General features: G+C 35.3%; 1 protein-coding gene across 39 annotated transcripts in view; it reads left to right on the top strand.

Moving 5' to 3' along the window:
* The window catches only part of TBC1D5 (TBC1 domain family member 5), a 588093-nt gene that overhangs the window by 317213 nt on the left and 243815 nt on the right, over positions 1–27065 (top strand). For 37 of the 39 annotated variants that reach the window (XM_055381150.2, XM_055381134.2, XM_063703452.1 and 34 more), the window contains 4 exons: positions 14510–14618; positions 16060–16149; positions 16253–16327; positions 17773–17840. In XM_055381150.2, the coding sequence (XP_055237125.1) occupies positions 14510–14618; positions 16060–16149; positions 16253–16327; positions 17773–17840 (342 nt within the window). Of the gene's footprint in view, positions 1–13366; positions 13492–14148; positions 14168–14509; positions 14619–16059; positions 16150–16252; positions 16328–17772; positions 17841–27065 lie in introns of those variants that run through there. The other 2 variants (XM_055381160.2, XM_055381162.2) reach the window with 2 other exon arrangements.

The following is a 27065-nucleotide window of genomic DNA, read 5'->3' as shown; positions in this document are numbered from 1 at the left end:
GAATACATCTTCTCGAAGTAACTTATTATTTTTATGATAGTATCTGTGCTTCTTTATAATATACAATCTCTCTGAACTAATTTATTGATTACTTAAGGCTTTGAAAAAATGTTACCCTCTATTTTGAAAAGTCAACTGATTTGTTTGCATTTACAGCCCTAATTATCAACCCACACTGGCTTGAGCATACGTGTTACAGTTTGAGTTATTTTCCTTTAGAAACCCCTTCAAGCCCTTTTTGTTATCTGTTGCCAGGCTTTAGGGGAAATTTTTTTTCATGTTTGTTTATTTACATAGTCAGCTGAAAGCCTGATCATCCAAGGCTGTGTAAATGTTTATCTTTGAAAAGACAGGCATACATTTGAAATGTGAGGATAAGCTACTCTGAGTCAATCAACACAGAGAGTCCTTTCCCCTGGATACACTTCTGTTTCCTGCTGGTGTTCCCAGTTGAAATGCCTTGCTGTCAGTCCTATGGATCACTGTTTGTAATATATAGTTAGGATATAGTGGTGAAATATACAAAGTCAATTAAATATTTGCTCAGTAATACTGAAGTATGAGAAAATAATGCATAGAATTAGGGTTCATAAGTGGAGAGTTAATTTTTTTTAAAAAATTCACCAATATCTTGCTTATTTATTTACGCATTGGTCTGCTTTATAGTCCCAGTAATTAAGTATTATATAGTAGCTCTATATAATACTTAATTTCTGATTGTCTATTTCATAGACAGTTTGACTCAAATGATTTAAGGGAGAATTTTCTACAGGATATTTAAGTAGGAGTCAATATTTAACATTTGTCTATTTTTTTATATCAGATTGTGTTGTCTTTTGGCACAAAGTTGTAGTGGTTAATAATTATATTTCCCCATTTTATTTTTAATCCAGAGCATTTTCACAAGTGCTTTTTCGACGTTTGTCTATATCTTTATTTTTTTTTTTTGTTCAAGGGAGCTAACTTATCTTCCATCATTATGTATATCTTTGTTATACTTCCATTATAGACAAACCAGTGTGCTAAACCTTCAAGACCCAAAGAGGAGTTAAACACAGACCCTGCCCTTGGGGCACTCATGATCTAGCAGGGAGAAAAACATGGAAGCAACTAACATAGATGATGACTGGTATTATAATGGAGGCATTTATCAAGAACTAGGGGAAGGCCAGGTGCAGGGACTTACACCAGTAATCCCAACAGTCTGAGGCGGGAGGATCACTTGAGTTGAGGAGTTGAAGACCAGCCTGGGCAAAAAGCAAGACCTCATCTCTACAAACAGACAAATAAATAAATAAATATTTAAAAAAAAAATAGTCAGGCATGGTGGCGCATGCCTCTAGTCCCACCTATTCAGGAGGCTCAGGTGGGACAGTCACTTGAGCCTGGGAGGTTGAGGCTGCAGTGAGCTGTGGTCATGCCACTGCACTCCAGCCTTGGTGACAGAGCAAGACCCTGTCTCAAGACAAAAATAAAAACAAAACAAAAAACAGAACGAGGGGAAGACCAAATGGTTGGGATGGTGGGTGTTAGGAGGAAAATCTGTTTGCTAGGTGTTCTAGCTGGGGCAGGAGTTTCAGGGAGGCGAGCAACATGTACAAAGATGGTCTTCATTTTCCACTTTTCAGCAATGCATTCTTTTAGATTTCTTTTGCCGTGTATTAGAATGGGTAAGTTTCAGTTTGTCAAAAACACAGAGATTCTCCAAAGATATTGAGTTTATTAGGGGATTTGCACATCTGGGATATGCAGGCCTTGGGAACCATAGGCATATCCAAAGAGATTGAGGGAAGGGGAAGCTTTTAAAGACAAGAGAGGAAAGTACACACAATTTATTTTGTAACAGAGAACTTTGGTTACAGGGGCTTATTGCAGGAGCTAACACCAGTTCATTAATGGAGACAGTTTGTCTGGCAAGTGTTCTTGTACATCAGCTAGCTATCCTTGTACTTATGTAGCAAACTGCAGTTTAGAAAGTTATTGGCAAAAGTTTTTGTTACAGACGTATGTGTATAAGAGCCCTTCAGAGAGTCTTTGTAATATTTCTTCAGCGTATGTGCATGAGGGCTCTTCTTTCTAAACCTGTCTTTATTTATGGTTATGTGTCAGTATTCTTGGGGATGGATTTCAGGACCCCCATGGATACCAAAGTCCAGCAGTCAGCTCTAGGGAATTGGAAAGGATAGGAAAAATCAGCCCCTCTGTATCCATGAGTTTGGCATCCTTAGAATACTGTAGTCTCAGTCCGTGGTTGGTATAAACCATGAATGCGGAATCTCATGTATGGAGGGCCAACTGTACTTTTGTTAGGGTTTGACACAAGTGACTTCATTTTGATTTTGACAACTTTCCCATTTGAACTTAGTCATCAGTGACAAAATTATGCCCTTACCTATGAAGACAGCTAATGTGACCCATACAACATCAGTATTTACATATGTATCTATTTCATTGTGGTGACAGTGTTACTTTACATGAACTGCTATTTTATAGTACTTGCTATTTGATAGTACTAAAGTTTAAAAATTCAGTATATCATAGTTTTTTTTTTTTTTATTAGGTGGGGTCTTACTCTGTTGCTTAGGCTAGAGGGCCATCTCAGCCCACTGCAACCTTCACTTCCTGGGTTCAAGTGATTCTCATGCCTCATCTTCCTGTGTAGCTGGGATTACAGGTGTGCACCACTGTGCTCATCTAATTTTTGTATTTTTAGTAGAGTGGGGGTTTCACCATGTTGGCCAGGCTGGTCTTGAACTCCTGACCTCAGGTGATCCACCCACCTCAGCCTCCCAAATTGTTGGGATTACGGGCGTGAGCCACTGCACCCAGCGATGTTTGATATATTTGAATCGATGATCAAAAATTTTAACTGAGGGTTAAAAATCTTTAAATCACACAAAATTAATTATGAAATAGTTGATAATGATACAATTGAGAATGAGTATTATGTACCTAGAAATATGAAGAAAATCAATAAAGCTGCTATGGAATAAAAAATAACCTGCAAATGACAGAATATTTGAAATGTAAAAGATGTCCTTGTATCTGAACATACGGATACAATTTTCATTCCATGATTATAGATGTTATGTTCTGAGAGAGACATAGAAGTAGTTTGGTTGACATAATCTCAAGGCGTTTCAAAGACTCTTCCAGGCTACCTTTTCAGATTAGGAAACTAATGCAGATAACGTGCCCAACCCTAATGGGTTGAGACCCATTAGAACCAAAACAGGGTAGTTGAACACTGTATCTTAAACCTCATTCCAATTTAAAAAAAAATACTTCTAAATCTTAAAGTTCTCAAACAACAGGTGCTGGAGAGGATGTGGAGAAATAGGAACACTTTTACACTGTTGGTGGGACTGTAAACTAGTTCAACCATTGTGGAAGTCAGTGTGGCGATTCCTCAGGGATCTAGAACTAGAAATACCATTTGACCCAGCCATCCCATTACTGGGTATATACCCAAGGGACTATACATCATGCTGCTATAAAGACACATGCACACATATGTTTACTGCAGCACTATTCACAATAGCAAAGACTTGGAACCAACCCAAGTGTCCAACAGTGATAGACTGGATTAAGAAAATGTGGCACATATACACCATGGAATACTATGCAGCCATAAAAAATGATGAGTGCATGTCCTTTGTAGGGACATGGATGAAATTGGAAATCATCATTCTCAGCAAACTATCACAAGAACAAAAAAACCAAACACCGCATATTCTCACTCATGGGTGGGAATTGAACAATGAGAACTCATGGACACAGGAAGGGGAACATCACACTCTGGGGACTGTGGTGGGGTGGGGGGAGGGGGGAGGGATAGCATTGGGAGATATACCTAATGCTAAATGACGAGTTAGTGGGTGCAGCGCACCAGCATGGCACATGTATACATATGTAACTAACCTGCACATTGTGCACATGTACCCTAAAACTTAAAGTATAATAATAATTAAAAAAAAATAAAAAATAAATGTCAAAAAAAAATCTTAAAGGTCTCCTGAGCAGCATAGCTCAACTTTCATAGATCTAGACACAAACTTCTCGTGTATTTTGTTCAGTTCACAGTAATAAACTTACAATCTCCAAAATAACTACTATTGTCTTCTTACCCTTCCCCCCACCTTACCACAGAGAAGCAGTACTTAAAATACTTAATTGACTTTAAACAAAAGTTTATCCCATGGCCCATTTATCTTCATTTTAAATTGTCCCTTCCAGGTTTGTTTAGCCAGCCTGTTACTGAATATGGTTATATTAGGTTCGTGATCCAAATCTTGGGTCTAGTTCTTTCCAGCATTGACCATTTTGGGGTAACCAATAGAAATGACACTGTCATCACTAAAGATTTGCCTTTCTAACTTTCAGGTATGTGTGTGAAAAAAGGGATGTGGGTGGAGGCAGGGGAAGGGAGTGATAGAAACAGAAACCACAGGGAGAGTCAATGAGATAGACACGGGAAAGAAAAAGAAAAGATTATATCCATATCTAATAGTCTTATTGGTAGCACCATTTATTTAGAATAATTATATGCCACGTTACCTCTCTTATGGAATTAAGTTGACTTATTTAACCACATGTATTATTTAACTTTTAATGTTTGTTTTCTTTCCCCAGTTATATATGAGTATGCATCACTTGTATATTTATAGCCCTTGAAACTTTATAGTTGTTACTTTAAAAATTGAATGTGTATTATGAGTGAATTGTTGCCATCCTTAACATTTTAAGCTTCCCTGTCCAATATGGGAACTACTGGCAATATGAAGCTATTTAAATTTGGATTTCAATTAATTAAAATAAAATACAATATGTAGTTCTTCAGCTGCAACTAGCCATGTTTTAACTGCTTAGTAACTATGTATGGTCAGTGCTTACCATATTGGGGAGTCAGATGTAGAACATTTCTGTCATCTCAGAAAGTTTACTTGCTTAGTGCTCATCTAGAGGTTGTAAAGTGAACGATGGATTCAGTTAAAATATAATTGATTTTAATATTTCTTAGAGAAAGTATTTAAGCACACATGTATTTCTGTTTGGTAATACCCTGTTAGTCAACACACTATTGGAAAACATGCTTTAAGTCATAGGATTGACTTTTAATTAGGACATCAGGTTTTGCTAAATAAATGCCTATTTATAAATAACTGGAAAGTAATTTATTCTCTATTCTACCAGCCTTTCCTTTACAGTATTGGCTTATATTTGCAGACTGTGAGGCAAATTCTTTATCATGTTATAGAATGTTAGATATCAAGCCCTTGCCAGTTATTGCAAATATCAAAGTAAATGAGGTGAGGTGAGGGTGGGAAGAAGGTAGGAAAGGTCTGCAGGGAGAGGATTTTTTCCTTATTAATTATAGAGGAAGCATGAGTAAACCATGGAATATAAAATATACTTACTCCAGACAACTTCACAGAGATTGCTGGTATAGGATCCTTTTCTCACTTCATTTCTAAATGCCAGTCCTTTGATTATTAATCTAATTATCTTTATCATATATTTAAATTATTAATACAATTAAAAGTGAAAAGCTTGTTATAAAATCAAAAAGTTTGTGATACTGCTTTTCTTGGTTTCCTTTTTTAAAGTATGATTATTGAGTTTACCTACTTTAATATGACCCTGGATTTGGAAGCTCTTACACACTGTATTTTTAAGAAAATAATGCCTGTGTTTTTTTGTTTGTTTGTTTTTGTTTTGTTTTTTCCTTTAAAGAAGAGAATATTCCAGCCCTTTGGGAGGCTGAGGCAGGCAGATCATGAGGTCAGGAGATCGAGACCATCCTGGCTAACACAGTGAAACCCCGTCTCTACTAAAAAAGTACAAAAAATTTAGCCGGGCATGGTGGTGGGTGCCTGTAGTCCCAGCTACCTGGGGAGGGTGAGGCAGGAGAATGGTTTGAACCCCAGAGGCAGAGCTTGCAGTGAGCAGAGATAGCGCCACTGCACTCCAGCCAGGGCGATAGAGTGAGACTCTGTCTCAAAAAATATATAAATAAATAAAATAATAAAAAGGAGAGTATTATATTTGACAGTCCCTAACTGTTTTAACTCAGTTCTTTGTGTTCCTGTGAAAACTAAGGTGAAGGCTCAAGGTTTCTCAATTTAAAGTTCAATTCAAACCTGAATCAAAACATGACCGTAATTTTAACAAACCTCTAGGCAATGAACTATTCTTTACCTGTATTTCAGTGGAGGCTTATCATATGATAACATGTTTCACCTAGACATATGAAGAAATACATTTTAAGCTTGTGTGTAATTGTGCATTCTGTTTTTTTATATATATTTATGTATAAGAGATATGCCCTGATGTTTCATTATGGAGGAGAAAAAAGCTTTAAATAAAAGTAAGTTTTAGAAAATTCGTGGTACAGGAAGCAAAAAAGCCAGTACAGTTTGTAATTGCCTTTTAGAGACTCGTGAGTTCCCTCATTACCTGTGATTTAAGCTAAAAATGAGGTAATTATAGATAACATCAGTGTTTATCTGGTTGATCTTGGCACCTGCAGTCCTAATGTTGTAGCTTACCCATATCTGGTGCCACACTTTACAGTCTTATGCTGACATACCTAATTTACACTTTTCATATTTCCATTGATTTTAAGTTAGATGTTACTTGTTCTATTTGAATAGTATTTTCAAAATCATACCTTTAAAATGGCTTAAAAGTATATACTCTTAAATGTAATACTGGAATTATGGTACAGTGCTTGGCATTGATTGAAATCTTTCACTACTGTATTTTGATATAGATTAGAAACAGATTCAAAAATTTACTGGCTCCTTTTTGATAAAATAAATGGATCATACTAAATATGGCAATTTTTAAAAATATTGGCATGCACTTTAGGATTATGAAATTGTATAAATCTTTTTGAATCAAGTTCAGCTTTCTTACCTTTTACTACCTGAGCTTCAGATATTCTACCCATCTAACCCTGATCTAATCCTACTTAAATCCTGCTTCATCCTGCTGTAGCCGCTTTGTTCTATTATCTTACTACTTAGAATTGCAATGAAATGATCTGGTTGAGTGGCTGACCTTGTAAACTCCATGGTCATCTCTGAGAGCTCTGTCTGCTGTACTTCCCTATCACTATACCTCCCAGAGAGCTAAAAGCAACTTTCTACCTTATCTCTTTTTTCTTCCACTGTCTGTGACTTTTGGCTTTCCCCAAGGTGAGAATCCCTTCTCTTAACCACTCAGCAATTTCATTGTCAGTAGAAGCCTAAGTAGCTCCTCTTAACCAACGATTAGAGATCTTCAGTCTTAAACTGTATGTAGGCCCTGAACTCTTTGCTATTATTGTAGTCATTTGGATTTCTTAAGTTAGCCCACAAACACATTGTTTCCTTTCCATGTTAAGCTTAAAAATGGGATAGAAACCATCATATAAACCTATACAGTGTAAAATTAGGGTCTTCCATAGTGTATCACCATTTGGGACAATGATTCAGAAGCCTTCTAGTCATAAATTAGCACATAATTTAGTAATTTATTAGTCATCATGTAGGTTATAAAGGTATTTCAACTGTTAAATTTAGAAGATATTAACAAATTTAGAAGATACTAGTTTCACACCAATGTTATGAGCATATCTTGGGAAACTACTATTTAATTATATGTTAAAATATATAATTACAAATAGATAATCTCATTATAATCATCAGCTGTATTTATCCACTGCATATTCTGATTGCTTTCCATGTCAAAATAGCCATTGCAGGAAGCTTAACTACCCAAATAGGTCTTAGAGGGAAGGTATCAATTCCTGCTCCAGAAGTTGACTTTATTTTTTGAGAAATAATTGCATCAATCATGGCCTACATATTTAATAAGTTACAGTGTTGTTTCCTGAGGAGCACACCAGTAAGCTCAGAGTCCTTCTCAGCATGGTGCTTCCAAGGCAGCCAGTACTGATCTATTAACATTGGCCTGAGAAATGAAACCTACTCATCTTCACCTTTCCCTGCTTAGATGCTGATTGTTTTCAGGGACCAAGTATCTGCAACATAGAGTAATTGCCACTAGGTGGCACTAATGCTTTGTTAAGGAAATCTTCAAGGTCCAGGTGGCTAATCCATTCCATTTAAGGTTTTGCACACCTAAACACCCAGGTTCTTAACTACTCACAGGGACTGTTGTTAACTTATCTTCTCAGTCCAACTAGTAAAAAGTTATCTGCATGTCCATGGACTTGATATTCAAAAACTAAAAATCTGAAGAAGAAAACAAGGGTATATTTCTATCTTGCCTTGTTGCCAGAGGTCATTTTTGCTCTTGGTGTCTGGAGAATCATGTTTCCCTTTAGTGGTTACTTCCATGTTATTCCAGAAAGATGTCTTTCCTATTTCTCATTTCTTTATTCTCTTGACAAGTTATTCGATTTTTCTGAACCTTACTTTCCTCATTCATAAAGAGGGGTTAAAAATATATACCCTAAGTGATTTACCTAAAATATTATATCATAAGTGGGTCTTTTAAAAGCATTTCGATGGCATTATTGTCAGATTTTTGCTTTTCAGGCACATTGTAAGTATATATTTTTTATGTAAGAATAAGTTTAGCAACTACTTTTTTTTTAATTAAACTGAAATGTTTCACCACTGACACCTCAATATTTTGTATTGTTAATCATGTCTTCCTCCAACTTCAGGAGCAGGCCTACCATTCATATTTGTGATTGTAAAAAAAAACCTTCATTTTGATCCCTCTCCCCTAGAAGGGCTAAACCTTTCAGCAGTTTACCCTCTGGAATCTGTTTAATGTTTGATTCTCAATTCTTTGCAGTAGTATTTCAGTGGCTATGGTGCTACTGTTATTTTATATCCTAAGTTTTAATTTTGAAGTATCAAACCATTTCTTTCCCCTCTGTACTACCAGAGGGCTTTGCAGTAATCATTTTATTATTGGTTTACACATCCATCTGTCCACTCTTTAACTTTGTATGTTTTAAAAAATATGCCTGTGAGTGCTAAGCACATAGTAGGCACTTAATAAATGTTTATATTTACTCTGTGTTACAGTTTATTGATGAAACACTATTCAATAGAAACGAAAGACAATTAATATATTATTTTGTGGCCTTTATGCTCCTCTGTTGTTAGAGCCGTTCATCAGTTTGAGATGTTATGCCTTAATTAGAACTGTAAGTACCCATGAATAAATTTAAATGATTGTAAATTTCAGAGATAATATTTCCAATTCACATGCCTCAGTCTTCTTTTCCCTGTACCAACACCGTAATCAAGGTACAGGGTCTTATTTAAGCTAACAAATAATTATCCTTCATTACATAAGTAGTATGTAACTTGACCTTAAAAGCCTGCTTAACTTGACAAGATGGCAATGAATCTAGCCACCAGCTGTGCCTGTACTTTTACAATTTCTTAGTACTTGTGAATAGGAGCTGATTTTGGAAAAGACTGGAGGAGTCATTGCTTCATACTTCCCTCTCTTATCTGGAATACTTTGTGTTTTCAGTCCACAGAACTGCATGGTGTCTCACAAATTGTGATTCCTTTTGGGTTCAAAACATTGCACATTTGAGATCTGTGCTTTTTGTTCACAGACTACAAGCTATTTAAATATATTTATGGTTTTTGAGATGTGTATACATACCCCACAGATATTGCGGATTCAGTTCCAAACAACTGCAGTAAAGCAACTATTGGAATAAAGTGAGTCACGTGATATTTTTTGTTTTCTAGTACATGTAAAAGTTATGATTACACTATACTGTCATCTATTAAGTATGCAATAGCATATATCTAAAAAATATATAAACCTTAATTAAAAATACCTTATTGCAAAAAAAAAAAATACCAAGGATAATCTGAGCCTTCAGCAGTTCTTAATCTTTTTGCTGGTAGAGGGTCTTGCCTTGTTGTGGCTTCCCACTAGTTAGGGTGGTGGTTGCTGAAGGTTGGGGGTAACTGTGGCAATTCCTTAAAAAAACACAACAGTGAAGTATGCCACATAGTTTGACTCTTCTTTTCAATAAAGATTTCTCTGTAGCATGAGATTCTGTTTGGCAGCATCTTAACCAGAGTAGAACTTGTTTCAAAATTGGACTCAGTCTTCTCAAACCCTGCAGCTGCTTTCTCACTTAGTTTATTAAATATTCTAAATTCTTTGATATCATTTTAACAATATTCACAGCATCTTCACCAGCAGTAGATTCCATCTCAAGAAACTACTTTCTTTGTTGATTCATAAGAAGCAACTTCTAATTTAAGTTTTATTATGAGATTATAGCAGTTAGGTCACATCTTCAGGTTCCACTTCTAATTCTAGTTTTCTTGTTATTTTTCCCCATCTAGTTACTTCTTCCACTGAAGTGTTGAAACCTCTCCAAGTCATCCATGAGGATTGGAATCACCTTTTAAAAACTCTTGTTCATGTTGCTATTCTGACTTTCCACCATGAATCTCTAATGTTCTTAACAACATCTAGAATGGTGAATCCTTACCAGAAGATTTTGAATTTACTTTGCCCAGATCTGTCAGAGAAATCACTATCATATGGCAGCTGTAGCCTATGAAATGTATTTCTTAAATAATAAAACTTGAAATTAGAAATGACTCCCCACTTCATGGGCCGCAGAATGGATGTTGTGTTAGCAGACATGGACACAACATTAATCTCTTTGTATATATCCATCAGAGCTCTTGGGTGATGAGGTGTATTGTCAGTGAACAATAATATTTTGAAAGGAATCTTTTTTTTCCTGAGCAATAGTTTCCAAAAATGGGCTTAAAATATTCTGTAAACCATGTTGCAAACAGATATGCTATCATCCAGGCTTTGTTATTCCATTTATAGGGCACAAGGAGAGTAGATTTAGCATAATTCTTAAGGTCTCTAGGACTTTCAGAATGGTTAAAGATTGGCTTCAGTTTAGTCACCAGCTGCATTATCCTGTAACAAGAGAACAGCCTGTCCTTTGAAGCTCTGAAACCAGGCCTTGCCTTCTCGTCCCTAGCTATGAAAGTCCTAGATGGCATCCTCCTGCAATAGAAGGTTGTCATGTCTACATTGAATATCTATTGTTTATTGTAGCTACCTTCAGCTGTTATCTTGGCTTGATCTTCTGTGTAACTTACTGCAGCTTCTCAATCAGCACTTTGCATCTTAAGAAAGATGGCTTCTTTTCTTAAACTTCGTGAACCAACCTCTGCTACCTTCCAACTTTTCTTTGGCAGCTTCCTCACCTTTCTCAGCTTTCACAGAATTGAAGAGAGTTAGGGCTTTGCTCTGGATTAGGTTTTGGCTTAAGGGAATGTTGTGGCTGGTTTGATTTTCTATCCAGACCATTCAGACTTTCTCTGTATCAGCAGTAAGACTGTTTTGCTTTCTCATCATTCATGAGTTCACTGGAGTAGCACTTTTGAGTTCCTTCAAGAACTTTTTTTTTTCTGCATTCACCACTGGGCTACCTGTTTAGCGCAAGAGACCAAGCTTTTGGTCTAACTTGGCTTTAGATGTACCTTCCTCACTAAGCTTAATCGTTTGTAGGTTTTGATTTAAATTAAGAGACCTATGACTCTTCTTTTCACTCGAACAGTACGAGGCCATTGTAGCATTATTAATTAGGGAGGTCCAAGGAGAGGGAGAGAGACAAGGGACTGTTTAGTGGTATGGCCAGAACACATACAACATTTATCAGTAAGTTCACTGTCTTATATGGTTGTGGTTCATTTTGCTTCATAACAGTTACAATAGTAACATCAAAGATCACTGATCACATATCCCCATAACAGATATAATGAAAGAGTTGGAAATATTGTGAAGATTATCAAAATATGTCACAAGAGACATGAAGTGAGCACATGCTGATAGACTTGCTCAATGCAAGATTGCCACAAACCTTCAATTTATTAAAATGCAGTACCTGTGAAGTGCAGTAAAATGAAGTGACATAAAATGAGGTATGCCTCTACTCCTCTAGTGTACTGATTGCTAATCTCATCTTTGAATGTTGCTAAAAACTAGACAATAAATTTGAACATTATGAGATATCAGTATATATGCGTAACTACTTGGAAATAGGACATATTTAGAATATTTTAGGTAATAAAAATGGATTAAAATGGGGAAAAAAGCCCCACAAGATTTCAGTGAATGTTTGTTTGATGTTGGAGTGGCTAAGAATTACTTAAGCAAGAGAAAACAATGGAAGGATCAATAAGAGAAAATAATGTTAGATCTTAATTATACACAAATTTAAAAAGCTTCAATGTATTGAAAATTAAGACAATTGGGTTAAAAAACTGGCTGATGAAGGCATGATGTCTTTAATGTATGAAAAACTTTTCTCTTTAATCAGTAATAAGGCACACTAAAAAGCAGTATTATTAACAAAAATATTAATTTTTAAAAGTATAGGACTTGGGCACACTGTCTCATACCTGTAATTCCAGCACTTTGGGAGGCTGAGGAGGGAGAATCACCTGAGGCCCTTTGTAGACCAATCTGGGCAACATAGGAATACCCAGTCTCTACAAAAAGTTAAAAAATTAGCCAGGTGTGATGGTGTGTGCCTGTGGTCCCTCCTGAGTAGCCTCAGCTACAGTGGAGGCTGAGGTGGGAGGATTGATTGAGCCCAAGGAGTTCAAGGCTAAAGTGAGCTGTGGTTGCATCACTGTACTCCATCCTGATGACCAAGTGAGACCTTGTCTCTTTTTAAAAGTGTGTGTGTGTGTGTGTGTGTGTGTGTGTGTGTGTGTGTGTGTGTGTGTGTGTTGGATAGTCTTCTGAGGGCTTTTCATGTATTTTTGAAATTCTCATAATAATTCCTTTAAGTAGATTCTGTTATTACTCCATTTTACAGATGAGGAAACTGAGGCACAGAGAGGTTAAGAAATTTGCCCATGCTTGCACATCTAGTAAGTAACTAGTGAGCTGTGTAGCTTTCCTTACTGCACAGCTGTCTTTCTGATCCCAAGCATGTGCCTCTCATGTCCATTCTCTTAACCACTATCCTGTACTGCTTAAAACGGGCAAAGGGCAAAAAGCAGGTTTTACAAAGGAAGCAGTAAAATGACCCAAAAGCATGAACAATTTTTAGTTCACTAATAGTACAAATTAAAGTAAAGCCAAATTTTTTAAACTAATAGAGTGATGAGAATAAGAAATTTTTGTGGAGTGGTGATATAAATGCATTTCTTCCAGCATGGGCTGGAATGTGTGTCTCATTTAGCAATCTTAGCCAGAAACCACTATTGGCAGAAGGCTTGTTGTGTTTGAGGATCACAACGCTACTGGGTTAAAGCTGGAAGTTCTGCTGGTGGCAGTACGGAATGTGTCATTGTCTTTGGTCACTCTTCTGGAACTTCTTTTCTGGAGAAGATGCATTTTGTCCCATGGTCAAGTTTTGAAATTTTTGTGTACAGTTCATTACTCTCAGCATAGTATGCAAGATTATCCTTTCTCAAAATGAGTAGGGTCTGGCCAGTGACAACCGCACATGTGTGTAACGGAAGAATGATTGAGGGTTTTAGTGGCTTTCTTTTTCAGAAATCTCTCTTAAGATATTGCCATCAGGGTTTCAGCTTTGATAATAAATGTTAAGTTATATGTAAATTTTATTGTGATATGATGGAATTTGGGAGAAATTTCATAAAGCTAATCTCAGTAGCCTCTACTCAAGTGATTCTTAATGTTTAGTTTGGTGCAAGATGCAGGGAATATAGGTCTAATTCCTTTATTCAAACTCAGTAAATGGTTTGGGACAATTAATTTCCAATTGTTTCCCAGTAGAGCAGATTTACTTGTATATTAATGAGGCACAGGTGTTAGGCCCCTGGTGTCTGCATGCCTGGGAGGCATATTTCAGTTGTTTATCTACCCAGCCATAGGTACTGCAAGGTACTCAAGCTTGGCTTTAACAGTTTTTACAGTGAGGCTTTTTAATTTTTTGATGTTTTTTTCAAATTTGCCCACACCTGTTAAAATTTTAAAACTGATCATGTAGAAAGAAGTTGCAATTTCAGTAGTAAGCAGCACTAACAGTTAAAGTAGTCTTTTATTATACTTTCCTGTCCAGCCTGACATTAAAGAGAAATCGGTTCATTTAAAGAGGTATTTCACATGAGAAGCTAATATAATCAACATTACACTTCTTTGTTGCATATTTTTGGAGCAGGTATGTTTTTGTCATTGGCTAAAACAGTCATATATTATTCATTTTTTTCTTGTTTACTCACTGAACTGTACTATCAGCATTTTAGAGGAAATGGAATAGCCTCCATAGACATTATGAATTTCAGTAGCTGGCGTAATTATAGCTATCTACATATTCATTAAATCTACGGAAGAACTGTGTCCAAAAAGACAGCCATGCGTTCAGAAACAGTACACAACTAAATATATATGTTTTAAAAGTTGCATTTTTTAGACTTACTTAAAATTAATTTCTTGTAGAACTTCTCTCCAAGCAGAGGAATTTTAACAAAAGGATTCTCATGCTTTGGTTTCTTTCATATAGGAAAGAATGGGAAGAACTATTTGTAAACAACAATTACTTGGCAACAATAAGGCAGAAGGGGATTAATGGGCAGCTGAGAAGCAGCAGGTTCCGCAGCATTTGCTGGAAGGTAAGAAGAAAATATTTATTTACAGTTTCTGTTTGCAATATATCAACACATTACCTGATGCCCTGGAAGATTAGCCATGCAGGGGATCACTGAATTTTCCAAGAGACTTCACTCCCATTATTTTGACCATCTATGTTTATCTTTCATAGGACATTTACTAATAAGGTTGAACTACCTTAGTCCTGAGTAAGTGATAACGGTAAAAGAGTCATATAAAAAAACTATCTTTTCAACTGTTTTGATGGTGCCAAATTCAGAGCAACACTTTTACACTCCCCAGAGGCTCTTGCAGAAATTCTTGAAGATTTGCAAGAAAAGGCAGTGGTCGGGGGTTAACTTTTAGGTTCCTATTACATCAAGCCATCATTTAGTTATCTTCCCTTTTTTCTTCATAAATGGCAGCTGGAAAATATTTTTCACATTTCTTTTAGTAGTGAGGGGTGGCAAGAAGTGGAAGGAAATTGGATCACTCTCCTTTAGAGGAAAAGGAACACTGATTACCAAAACTAGTAATAATAATCTATAGTTGTCTTTTTAATTGCTTTGAAATATTGTTTGTTTTTGTTTTCTAAACATGAATTTATTTAGGTTTAGACTCATTTCTAGAATGAATTCTGTCATAAGTTTTTAGGGTTATCTGCATAAATTAAGCATACTGAGTCTGTGCAAGTAAAGACAAAAACACATAGTGTATTAGACAGTTTTAGGTTCAATAATTTAGATTTAATAATTAAAATACACTTTTCTTCTTTTAGATGCAGGCATTAAAGGCAGGAGACCTGCTGCTAGAATATTTGTATACAAGTATTTGTGTCCCACCCCCATTCCCTGTTGTTTAACTTTTACTATCTTTCATTTGTTAAAAATAAATCTAAATCCAAATTTATTTTAATATTGTATTAAACTAAATTAAATCAAATTTGTCATTTTAAGATTGTTTGTTATTTTCGTAAGCTTACATTTTTTTCTGTAAAAGGAATGCTTTCATGTTTCAGGCTATGCCCTCAGTGAGACTGTTGTTCACTAACTTTTACCAGCTTGTTTTAAAACAAAACCTTAAATGTAGCAATTACTAATCAGACTTCGTGCTCCCTAATAACCCCCTTACCACTCCCATTAAGACTAGAATGTAAAATGTGAATTATATTTGAACCTCAATGAATTTTTCTTCCTTTTTAATGTAAATCTGAAGGGGAGCTTGATTCTATTTTGTGGTGTAGCTTTTGTTATCTTGCTTTTTGGCCTTTGTTCACTTTTTGAATTTTCTGATTATATATTTCTTAAATATCTCCATCAGAAATTGGTAGGAATTGAAATGATGATATGAATATGAAATATCATGAATATTATGTCTTTCAGTGTTCAGGTGGTTCAGTTTGGCATAGTTTCACATTTTATATCTTAAGATTTTTACAAAAGTTTCTTCTGTTTTTCTTGACAGCTATTTCTTTGTGTTCTTCCTCAAGACAAAAGTCAATGGATAAGTAGAATTGAAGAATTAAGAGCATGGTATAGCAACATTAAAGAAATAGTAAGTAAATAGTATATTTAATTAATGTAATTGTTTTCTTATGTACACTTTAAAGTCCAGTAGCCTCTGATCCTTGTGTGTGTGTTTTCTCTTTCTTTACTAGCATATTACCAACCCGAGGAAGGTTGTTGGCCAACAAGATTTGATGATCAATAATCCTCTTTCACAGGATGAAGGGGTAAAGTTCGTCTTTGTTCATGTCTTAACCTCTTTTGCTGCTAAGAATATGTTTATATGACTGGTTGCCAGTCACCATGAAAGCAATGTATTTCATGCTAACTGTTTTCTTTATTCCACATACAGTACCACCTAAAACCTGGTAGAAATGATTTTACATTACATATATATACTGTGTTGTAGAAAATTTATGATCTATTTCTGTGGAATGGCAATACCAAGAAATCTCGGGATTCTGTAAGAACTAAGGGTAAAATATAAGAGCATAAAGATGAGAATAGAACTTTTATCAGGGTTGCAGTGGGGAATTGGGTAGCTAAGGAAAGCCTCCCTTCGTCGTGAAAATAAAGAAGGGCTCACTTGGTAGGGCTAACTCGCAGGAAGAAAGAAGTAACCCTTTGTAGTGAGTCTATGAAGAAGTTTTTAAAAAATCAGGTCTACTTCTGTTCATATTCCAGTGAAGACAAGGATTACTACTTTAAAGATATTGTGTAACTTTAAAAGTATGAGTGCTCTAATTTTTGCCTATTTACCTAAAAGCACATTTTTTCCATTTAATACATAGTGTTAGCATTTCTCTTTCCCAATACGTAAGTATTTATAGACTCTTCGGTGTAAGAACATAAAATATTAAGTAATTTTTAAAAACTTTCCCTTAAATTCACATTTTAAAATGTACATAAAAACCTACTGGATTATAAAACCAAGTTCTGTAGAAAAACTTAACCCATCTTTCTTAGTGCATTGGGAATTCAGGTCAGGTTCAAGCTGCGGACAGTTGGCCCATGAGTCCTGCTGTAATCCAAGCACCTTTCTGTTGTTACAGGGGTAGTAGCAGTAGCATATGGCAGTGAAAAGTATTGTTCACTTTATATAGATAATAAAAATTTTGAGAAGATACACTAGTTTCTCATTATTCACAGGGGATTGGTTCCAGGCCCCTCATGGGCACTACAATCTGCAGATGATCAAGTTTCTTATATAAAATGGCATAAGTATTTCCATATAACCTGTGTACATCCTCCTGTATACTTTAAATAATCTCTAGATTACTTATAATACCTAATAGGTTGTAAATGCTAAATAAAGTTGTTATACTGTGCTGTTTTTCTGATTTGTATTTTTTTATTGTTGTATTGCTATTTTTAATTTTTTCCCAATATTTTTGATCCACAGTTGGTTGGATTTTTGTTGTGGAACCTGCAGATGAGGAGGGCTGACTTTATATGATAATATCAAACTGGAAAAATTGATGTTAGAATAAAGATGTGTTTCTGAGATTAAATTAGATTTTAATAAAAATTACCCTAGTCTCAGGTTTTCTATCTGCAATGTGAAATGATCTCAGAGAAGAATAAATTTTAACCATTTACATTATTAAATTGAAATCACTAAAAGTAAAACAAAGGTGTGAGACTATATAATAGATTGTTTTCCTTATTTCAGAGTCTTTGGAACAAATTCTTCCAAGATAAAGAACTTCGATCAATGATTGAACAAGATGTCAAAAGAACGTATGTAGAACTATTTACATGTTACTTTCAATAATTCAAATTGTTGTTATCTCTTTCTAATTTTAACAAAACACAAAATCTGCAGAGTCAACTTAATTGAATGCAGTATTCTACTTGTGTTAATAACAAACTTGTTTTGACAAATTGTGATAATAAGGATTGTTTTCTATTCTAATGATACAGATTTCTATGTTCCCTTTTTAAAAGTAAATTACATTTATAATATTGATAATCTTCAATAATATTTAATTAGTTTTATCAAGTTCCAACAATTATTTGAAGTCATATTTAAGGTTATATTGTATAGTCTTGTTGCCAAAAAAATTTATCCCTTGCTTTATTCATTTGAATCCCTTTCTAACCAAGTTACTTGTTAAAACTTGTTAAATGACAACTGTTATTCTTATCCTCACTTCTCTTCTTCTTGAAGCTATTCAGGTTTGCAAACAATTTCTTCTCTCAATCTACTCAGTATTTACTATGTAAAAGGGTAGTTTGTTACTTAGCATAATGTCTATAACTTTGATATATTCGACTGAGTCATAGGGTGAGGAGTAAATGGAATTTGTGTCAGAAGATCATAGAGTCGTAACTAACGGATGCTGTAATTGTGGGAAAATTACTTCAACATCTTTCCCTCTCAGTTTCCTCTTGTGTTAAATGGGGATAATAGTAACCATCTCTTATGATATTTCAGGATTAATTAATATCTGTCAGAATAGTAAATTAGGTAAGTTTATACTTTAAACTATAAATCATTATATAAATGTTAGTAAACTTAATGTAATCCTTAGGATCTGGGATTAGCCAGGTATGTGCAGAATCGTGAGTATCTCTGGTGGCTTCCTCCAAGTACTTCTGCAGCTTTGCCTGTGTGCTCCACTCCTAGTTCAATTCCTGCTAAATCTATTGTAATGTCAAGGCCTCTCGCTCTCTGATACTCATTTCTTTGCAAGTTATAAATACTGAATAATAAGATGACATGAACTACTACTAAGTTTGTAGTACATATTTAACAAATACAATTTCTTTAAAATAAAAATAATTCAGAGGAATCACAGGTTTAGAGTAAATGAAACCACAGGTAATTGGCAGTGGTAATAGGGTATGGGGTGGGAAGTTTGGGATGATTTTGGTTAGCTTGAGTTATCCAGTTAACTCAGGAGTAACCCAGTTAGGGAAGCTACTCTCAGAGGTATGAGTGATAGTGCTTGGTCTCCCTAGTATATAGGTGCAGAAAGTAGAGCACCATTGTATTAGCACACAGGAGTCCTGGTACTCGGTAAATATTTGAATAAAACAAAAGAAGGAATTTCCTCAGTAAGTATATAGTTAATCAGTGGTAGTAAACAGGCCTTTTAAAAACAAAATGTGCAGTATATATTGTTAACTAAACTGTAAAGGCATCCCTTTTTAAAAATGCTAGGTAGTTATATTTAAAAACTTGCCAACTTCAGATTGATCTGTCTAATGAGCAGGATTATAATTAATCTCTCTACAGTTATCAAATGTAAATGAAGGGGCCACAGCGCTGGTGCCGAGTCACAGAGTCAGAGGCCATGGGGGCCAGACTGACTTAAAGAAATAGCAAACAAGAAAGGGGGAAAATAAACCTCTGATAGCCACACCAAACAGGCAGTGATACTGGGAATTTTTTCATCATTTTAGTTGCTTAGTTCGAACATTTCTGCTTTGTTATGTAAGAAAGTGTTAGTTCTTGAAAACTTCTATATTTTCTGTTTTTTTCTTACAAAAATGCAAGATATATACACAGATACATATATACATATACACATACATATATATGTATATTATACACATATGTGTGTTTGTGTATGTACACACACATACAGTGTTTTTCTTAAAATGTATCTTTACTAGTTTATTTTAATTAAAATGGCAAACCAGTGACCCAAAGAAGGTAGCTAGGAGGCCCTATAGTTGATAGAATAGTAGGGAAATGTATTAGCGTTCTCTAGAGGGACAGAACTGTTAGGATAGATGTATATATAAAGGGGAGTTTATTAAGGAGTATTGACTCACATGATCATGGTGAAGTCCCACAATAGGCCGTCTGCAAGCTGACAAGCAAGGAAGCGAGTCCGAGTCCCAACACCTTAAAAGTAGAGAAGCCGACAGTGCAGCCTTCAGTCTATGGCTGAAGGCACCAAGAGCCCCTGGCAAACTGCTGGTGTAAGTCCAAGAGTCCAAAACCTGAAGAACTTGGAGTCTGATGTTCTAGGGCAGGAAGCATCCACCATGGGAGAAAGATGAAGGCTGGAAGATTCAGCAAACCTGCTCTTTCCACCTTCTTCTGCCTGCTTTATTCTAGCCACACTGGCAGCTGATTAGATGGTGCCCATCCAGAGTGAGGATGGGGCTACGTCTCTGAGTCCACTGACTCAAATTTTAATCTCCTTTGGCAACACCCTCACAGACACACCCAGGAACAATACTTTGCATCCCTCAATCCAATCAAGTTGACACTCAATATTAACCATCACAGGAGGGTTCCATATCTTATTCTCTTGAAGACTCTCCCATGGCTCTCTCCACATTTAGATTAAGTCTCCTTGTCATTTCTAGATAAATTTTCTGGCAAATACTTAGCTTGTGAGGTAAGGCGGTCAGTCTTATTTTAAGTCCACCAAATTATTTAATTGTAAAAGCTGAATAGCTTGTATAAATTTACTTTACATCTTTATAAGGTACTATATGATCTAAAATATATGTTTTTCATTTCAGTCTATGAGGAATTTCCTAATAATATAAAAGAAGTACAGCCCAGATAAGGTTATAAAGTGTTACTTGTTTACTAGCTTTGTGATAAGAATTTTTTAAAAAATGTATATTTATGGAGCATCGCTATGTTCCATAATTGCCCTTTGCACTGTGGGGGACAGAGTGGAGTGGTGAATAACACAGATAGGGTGCTGCCATCACAGGTTGTATATTTTAGTGTGGTGTCAGGGAGAGTGGTGAGACAATAAGCATGTATAGATAAAGAGAATAATTACAGAGGGTGATCATTTTTCTGAAGAAATAAGGCAGAGTAACTAGATAGCTAGAAGGAGAGTAGCCAGTGGGATGGCTACTTTAGGAATAGTGATTGGAGAAGAGATCTTTGAGAAGATGACATTTGAGCTGAGATGTGAAAAAATTTAAAGGCCAGACATGTGAAGAACTAGGGCAAGAACACGTAGACAGAGGGAGTAGCTAGGGCAAGGTTAGTTTCTCAATGAAAATGAGCTCAGTGTTTAGAGGAGCAAAAAGAAGTCAGTTCGGCTAGAGCAAGTGCTTTAGAGAAGGAAATCTGAGGGGAGAGCAAAGGCCAGACAGTCTTGTAGACCACAGTAAAAAGTAAGGATTTATTCTGATTGCAATAGGAAGCTTTTGGAGGACACTGAGCAGTGGCATGATACCTACAAAGATAATTATGGCTGCTGTGCAGTCGGGCAAAGGTGGATGTAAGAATGGAAGCTGGAAAAGCAACTAGGAGTCTATTGGAGTATTTCAAGTTAGGTAATGTTAGCGATTTATTAGACTAAAAATGTAGTAATAAAGACAGGAGTAGGTAGATGGGTTGGGGATATGTATTTTATGTTTCAAAATACAAATTAGGGGATCATTATGTGTAGTTTTCTCACATTCATAAGTTTCTGTTCCATTTTTACTGCTGTTGCAGATCCTTTTTACCTCCTGCCCACAGTCACTTACTTGTTTAATTGTTTTCTTGGGATCTAGTGTTTTTCCACTTCCAGTCCATTCCATGTGTTAACAGCCTAATCACTCTACTCAAAGCACATTTATAATCATTCTATTTGCCTAATCCAGAACTTTCTATGACTCCCTGTGCCCTGAAGAAGAATGGACTTACTCAGTTTCTCTAATACATACCCAGTTCCCTTTTAGACAAGTGCTTCTGGCATTATTCAATGAACAGGTTTTGTGCTTTCCATTTTCCATGTTTTGGAATCTTTCATGCTCTCCTCTGCTGGAATGCTGCTTCCCTCTGCTTCCTGTTAGATTCCTAACAGCTAACCATTCAAGGCCTGAGTTCATCACCCAAGTTTATGAAACATTTTCCAGTCTTGGCAATTGGAAATCATTTGTGCCTAGTCTGTGTTCTATAGAATTTTCTTAATAACTTTTTAATATTATTTAATTTTGTTTGATCTTTTATTTATTTAGGTCCATCTGTCAGTGTATTCAATACATTTATATTGATCTCCTTAGTGTACCAGGCACTAGAGATGCCAAGATAAATGTGATATGGACCCTTAAGAAGCTTACAGAGAAAACAGGAAAAAAAAAGTTACAATGCAGGATTATTGGTGCCATTAAGAGAAGCAGTATGTACAAGAGCTCTTGTGTTAGCCCAGATCTTACCTTTCAAACCTAGTAGTAAACCCTTTGAAGGCATGGACCTAGTCTTGTTTTTGTCTCACTGGTTATCACCAAGTTGATGCTTAATAAATGATCATTGATTGTGAATCTTATCACTGATGATCAGTGTTGTTCAATTTTAGTAATTATCTCAAACATCTTTAAATTTTCACAGACATAAGCACACTCTAAAAAATACTATTATCAACTTTCTAGTATGAGTTTAAACAAGATAATTTGATTTCATGAGCTGTGATTCTGCCATCATTATTTAATTTATTTGATCTGGATACGTCACTGTATTAAATATTATCTTCCCCTTCAGCCAATTTTAATATTCCTTTATGTCACCCTTTTTTGCCTCAAAGCGTTTTGCAATCATTTCAATTAATTGTTCTTTATCTTAACCTAATGAGGTTGTTACTATTCCCATTTTTATTACTGAAAAAACTGATAATCGAAAGGTAAATCAAGGAATTTCCATTTACAGCATTCTAATTTAGAACTTGAATTGTCTATTCTGAACAAATGTTGCCATGTTTCAAAAGCTGTAACATTAAAAGAAATTCAGTATTATTTAAAATGGTGGAAATAGTGAGTTCAGGATAAAATATCATTTCCATATTAGATGCCAAAGAAGTATGTTATTTGGTCTATCAAGGTCTATTCTAAAAATATATATGCAGCATCTATAACATCATTTGCAGATTAACATATTTATAAGCTGTTGCCAAATAGTCTCATTTTTTCTTCAAATGTGTTTTCCCTCTCTTGAATTAAATGATTAAATTTCTTTAACTGACTTTTATAATTGTAACTTTGACCATATTTAAAAGTTTATCTGATTGCCTATTGATATGCTGTTATCATCTTCAGTATTTGATCTTTTGTATTTCTAGTTATTGTAGTTAACATTTTAGGTAGCTCATTCATAATTTAATTATTCTCTTTCTTACTTGTATCTCCATGGTGAGTTTTTAAAGATGCAGCTTTCTTGGGCCAGGTGTGTTGGCTCATGCCTTTAATCCCAGCACTCTGGGAGGCCAAGGCAGGAGGATCACTTGAGCCCAGGAATTTGAGACCAGCCTGGGCAACATGGCAAAACCGTCTCCACAGAAAACACAGAAATTAGCCAGACATGGTGGCACACACCTGTAGTCCCATCTACTTGGCAGGCTGCAGTTGGGGGATCTCTTGATCCCAGGAGGTTGAGACTGCAGTAAGCTGTGGTCATGCCAGTGCACTCCAGCCTGGGTAAAAGAGTGAGATCCTGTCTTTAAAAAAAGTAACTTTCTCATCTTAATGTTTCCTTTTGTTTATAGTGTATATGTATGCCATGCTTCAAACATAATCTATTTAAGCAAATTTTGTCTTCTCAGTTTTTTAAGTCTTATAATTTGATATTTTGCAAGCAAACTTTGTCTCCTCAATTAAAACACACCTTATTTGATATTTTCTGGATTCATTAATAATTGCTTGCAAGAGAAAAGGAGCAGGTAGGGAAGTAAAAAAAAATTCTTTAAATTCTTTTTTAAAAATTATAGATATGTGCTGTACTGTTTGGTAGATACCAGGCATATGTGGCTGTTTAAATATAAATTTAAATAAAATTAAAAATTTTAGTCATCACAGTAGCTATAGCTGATAATGGCTACTGTATATACTGTACCGGACAACTCTTATAGAGGATACTTCCATTCTTACAGAAAGTTCTTTGGACAGTGCTGTATAGATAATTCATTATTATGCTCGCCTCAGCAGCACATATATTAAAATTGGAATGATAATTCATTATTGTTTTATTTTTGTGTAATATATAATGTAAATGTCTGCATTTTGCTTTTTATTCATGTTGAACTTTTAGATATGGCCTCTGTGAAACATTTACTTTCATTTCTTTTCTCTCACCTTTAGAAAATGACATGAATTTTTACAGTAAATCTTTCCTGAATTTTTGGTCAAATGTAGTTATTATGTTACATTGTAGTATGTGGATGGAAACTAGATTAGTTTTGAATTTTTTTCTCTGTTAAGCATATTCGAAAGTTATTTTACTGAGTAATTTATTGATTTTTTTTTTTAATTTAAAGATCCTCTTTCTCAGTTCCTATTTTGAAAAAGAAATACTCCCAGTAATTTGGTCCATTGATGTCACACTTTACAAAGTTAAGATGTCCTAAATGTCGGTATCTCCTACACAGTTTCCTCCAAGCCCATTTTTTATTGAAATAAAAAACAAATTCCTCTGGGAAGAAGGATTTTACAAGCAATTTCAGAGCAGAATTGATTTTGGTGTGTGTTAATGCCGACAATCTGCCCAGTGTTAAAATGTTAAAGAGAAAAAAAAATACAAGCTGCCATATTCCTGTGATCACACCAAAATAGCAGCTTGTATTTATATTTTCAGTCTCCTCGAGGTGGACTGCAGGCACACATGAATGAGTGGATGTACTTGGTGTTGTGTTGTGATTTTATTTAATGCAGGCAAAGTACATGCTTGTGCATGCACGACCAGCCCTCACATATGCACTTGTTCACAGCCGAGAAAGTGAAAACTACAACACAAGCCGCTCTCTAAGAGTTGTCGGCAACCTGTGTGTGTTTCTTAAATATTAAAGAGGGGGGAAAACAGATTTTCAGGAATATGAAAAATAATGCTTCTGTCAAATGGCCTGTAGTCCTTCCTCATTTGACACTTAAGGTAAAAGCAAAATAATTACTACTGCATATGTATATTTAGTATCTTTCCTGTACTGCTCCTGCACTGTTTTAAAGTATATTTTTCCCATTTCTGTTTCATTTAAGCATGCAAATTCTTAGCATACATTTATTTTAATTTGTGAGATTTTTAAAAACTTAAATTTTTTTCAGTATTTTAATGAAAATATAGTTGCAGTGCTTTCATTAGCACCCTGGTGCTCCTAATCTTCGGAATTTAGGAGGAGTAGTACATAGGGGCAGCACAGTTATAGGGGTACCCTCTGAACTGCTGACCAATAGAGTTTTTGCTTTTCAAATTTTCTTTGTTTTAAATGATCCCAGATTTTTAAGGACTATTTATAGTTGTAGATTTATATGATTATGAGAAGGTTAAAAAGTAAAGTTTGGTGAGTAGTAAAATAATATTCCCAGTGGGCACAGCCTGTTTGGTAGTGTAGCACAGTCTTTTTAGAACATTTCAGCAGATTTAGAATTGAAGCAGCTTTGGTACTTCAGGGGTAATGCTTTGTATTTAATTTTTTAATATTTTTCTTAATTATTGAAAAACTTCAAAATAAAGTCTGTATTTCCATTTGCGACACAGTCTCGTCTGGCACTGAAAGTACATATACAGTTTATCTACCTACGTTTATATTTTTTCCTAATTTTTTACCATTATGGTAGGAACAGAAAGATGTTTTTGGAGGAGTGGAGGAGTGGGGTAAAGGGCTTGTTAAGTGACTCAGGCATTGTAGAACTAGAAAGAACCTTAGATGAAGACCTCTACTTAGACGGTGACAGATCCCATCTCCTGAACTGCAGCCACACTTGCCTTCTCCCAACCTTATATCCTGTCATCCCAAACCGTCCCTCCTTCTTTTTGTTTTTGCTTAATCTTCTCAACTGTGTGGTGATTTCTTACTCCACCTTCCTTATTAGCCTCTTGGAGATTTTTCTGCTGCCCTCTTGGGCTGAGTCCTACTCATTGTCATCATAATAAATTACTACTTTCTTTTTTTTTCACTTTAAAAAACTCTGTATTCACCTCCTGTTTATGAACTATGAAAGCTATATATCATTCTTTTCTTCACTGAAAACGTAAATTAAAGAAAGCAGAACCTTGTTCAAGCTTTCCTTTTGCTTCGCCTTCATATCCCTAGCGCCCGACTGCGTCGTCTTAATTTTCCTTAAAGGTTTGGTTGTTTGTAAGGTTTGTAGGTATTTTTGTCCATTCAGCAAATACTACTTGAGAGATCACTGTGTCAGCCACTGTTTTAGAAGTTCAAGATTCAAATAAAGAAAAGACTGCCTCTTCTGTTCTTTAATATATAATGCATATTTTATTGTAATTATCTTCTTTTAAAATTATCTGTAAGATGTCTGTTTTTATTCTCCTAGATTTTCTTGAGTTTATATGTTTTGTAGCTTCATATTTCCCAGTACTTGGCACCCATTGTAAGCATTTATGTCATTAATAGTCATCTAGTAAAATCCTTTTATTTTGCAAAGGTGAAAAGTTGAAGCTCAGAAAGACTATGACATGAATAAACAAATATAAGTTGTTAAGGCCAAAATGGAAATGGTACCTGGGACTTCTGTTTTTCCATTACTCTATAATTTATGTTAATCTTGTTTGTCTAGATTTAATGCTTCTTCAAGAAATGTTTATTAAATACCTTCAGTGTGCAAGCACTTTGTGAAGCAAAACAGGACAGAAACATAAATGAATCAGTATCTCAAATCTTATTCAAAAAGTGGTGGAGACTAAATAAGTAGATACTGTTTCTGCCTTCTGGGTTTATATATTGTAATGCAGTGTTTCTCAACCTTGGGAGTATTAACATTTTGGACCAATTCTTTGTTTTGAGAGGTTGTTTTGCACACTGTAGGATGTTTAGCAGATCCCTGATCTCTACTTGCTAGAGCTGTGAGGCCTGTTCACTCTGATGATAGTTTCTTTTGCTGTGCGGAAGCTCTTTAGTTTAATTAGATCCCATTTGTCAATTTTGGCTTTTGTTGCCATTGCTTTTGGTGTATTAGTCATGAAGTCTTTGTCCATGCCTGTGTCCTGAATGGTATTGCCTAGGTTTTCTTCTAGGGTTTTTATGGTTTTAGGTCTTACGTTTAAGTCTTTAATCC

This window comes from Gorilla gorilla, chromosome 2, assembly GCF_029281585.2.
Source record: "Gorilla gorilla gorilla isolate KB3781 chromosome 2, NHGRI_mGorGor1-v2.1_pri, whole genome shotgun sequence".
NCBI lineage: Eukaryota > Metazoa > Chordata > Mammalia > Primates > Hominidae > Gorilla > Gorilla gorilla.
The sequence above is the reverse complement of the archived record's forward strand: the minus strand, read 5'-3'. Positions and strand labels throughout refer to the sequence as shown.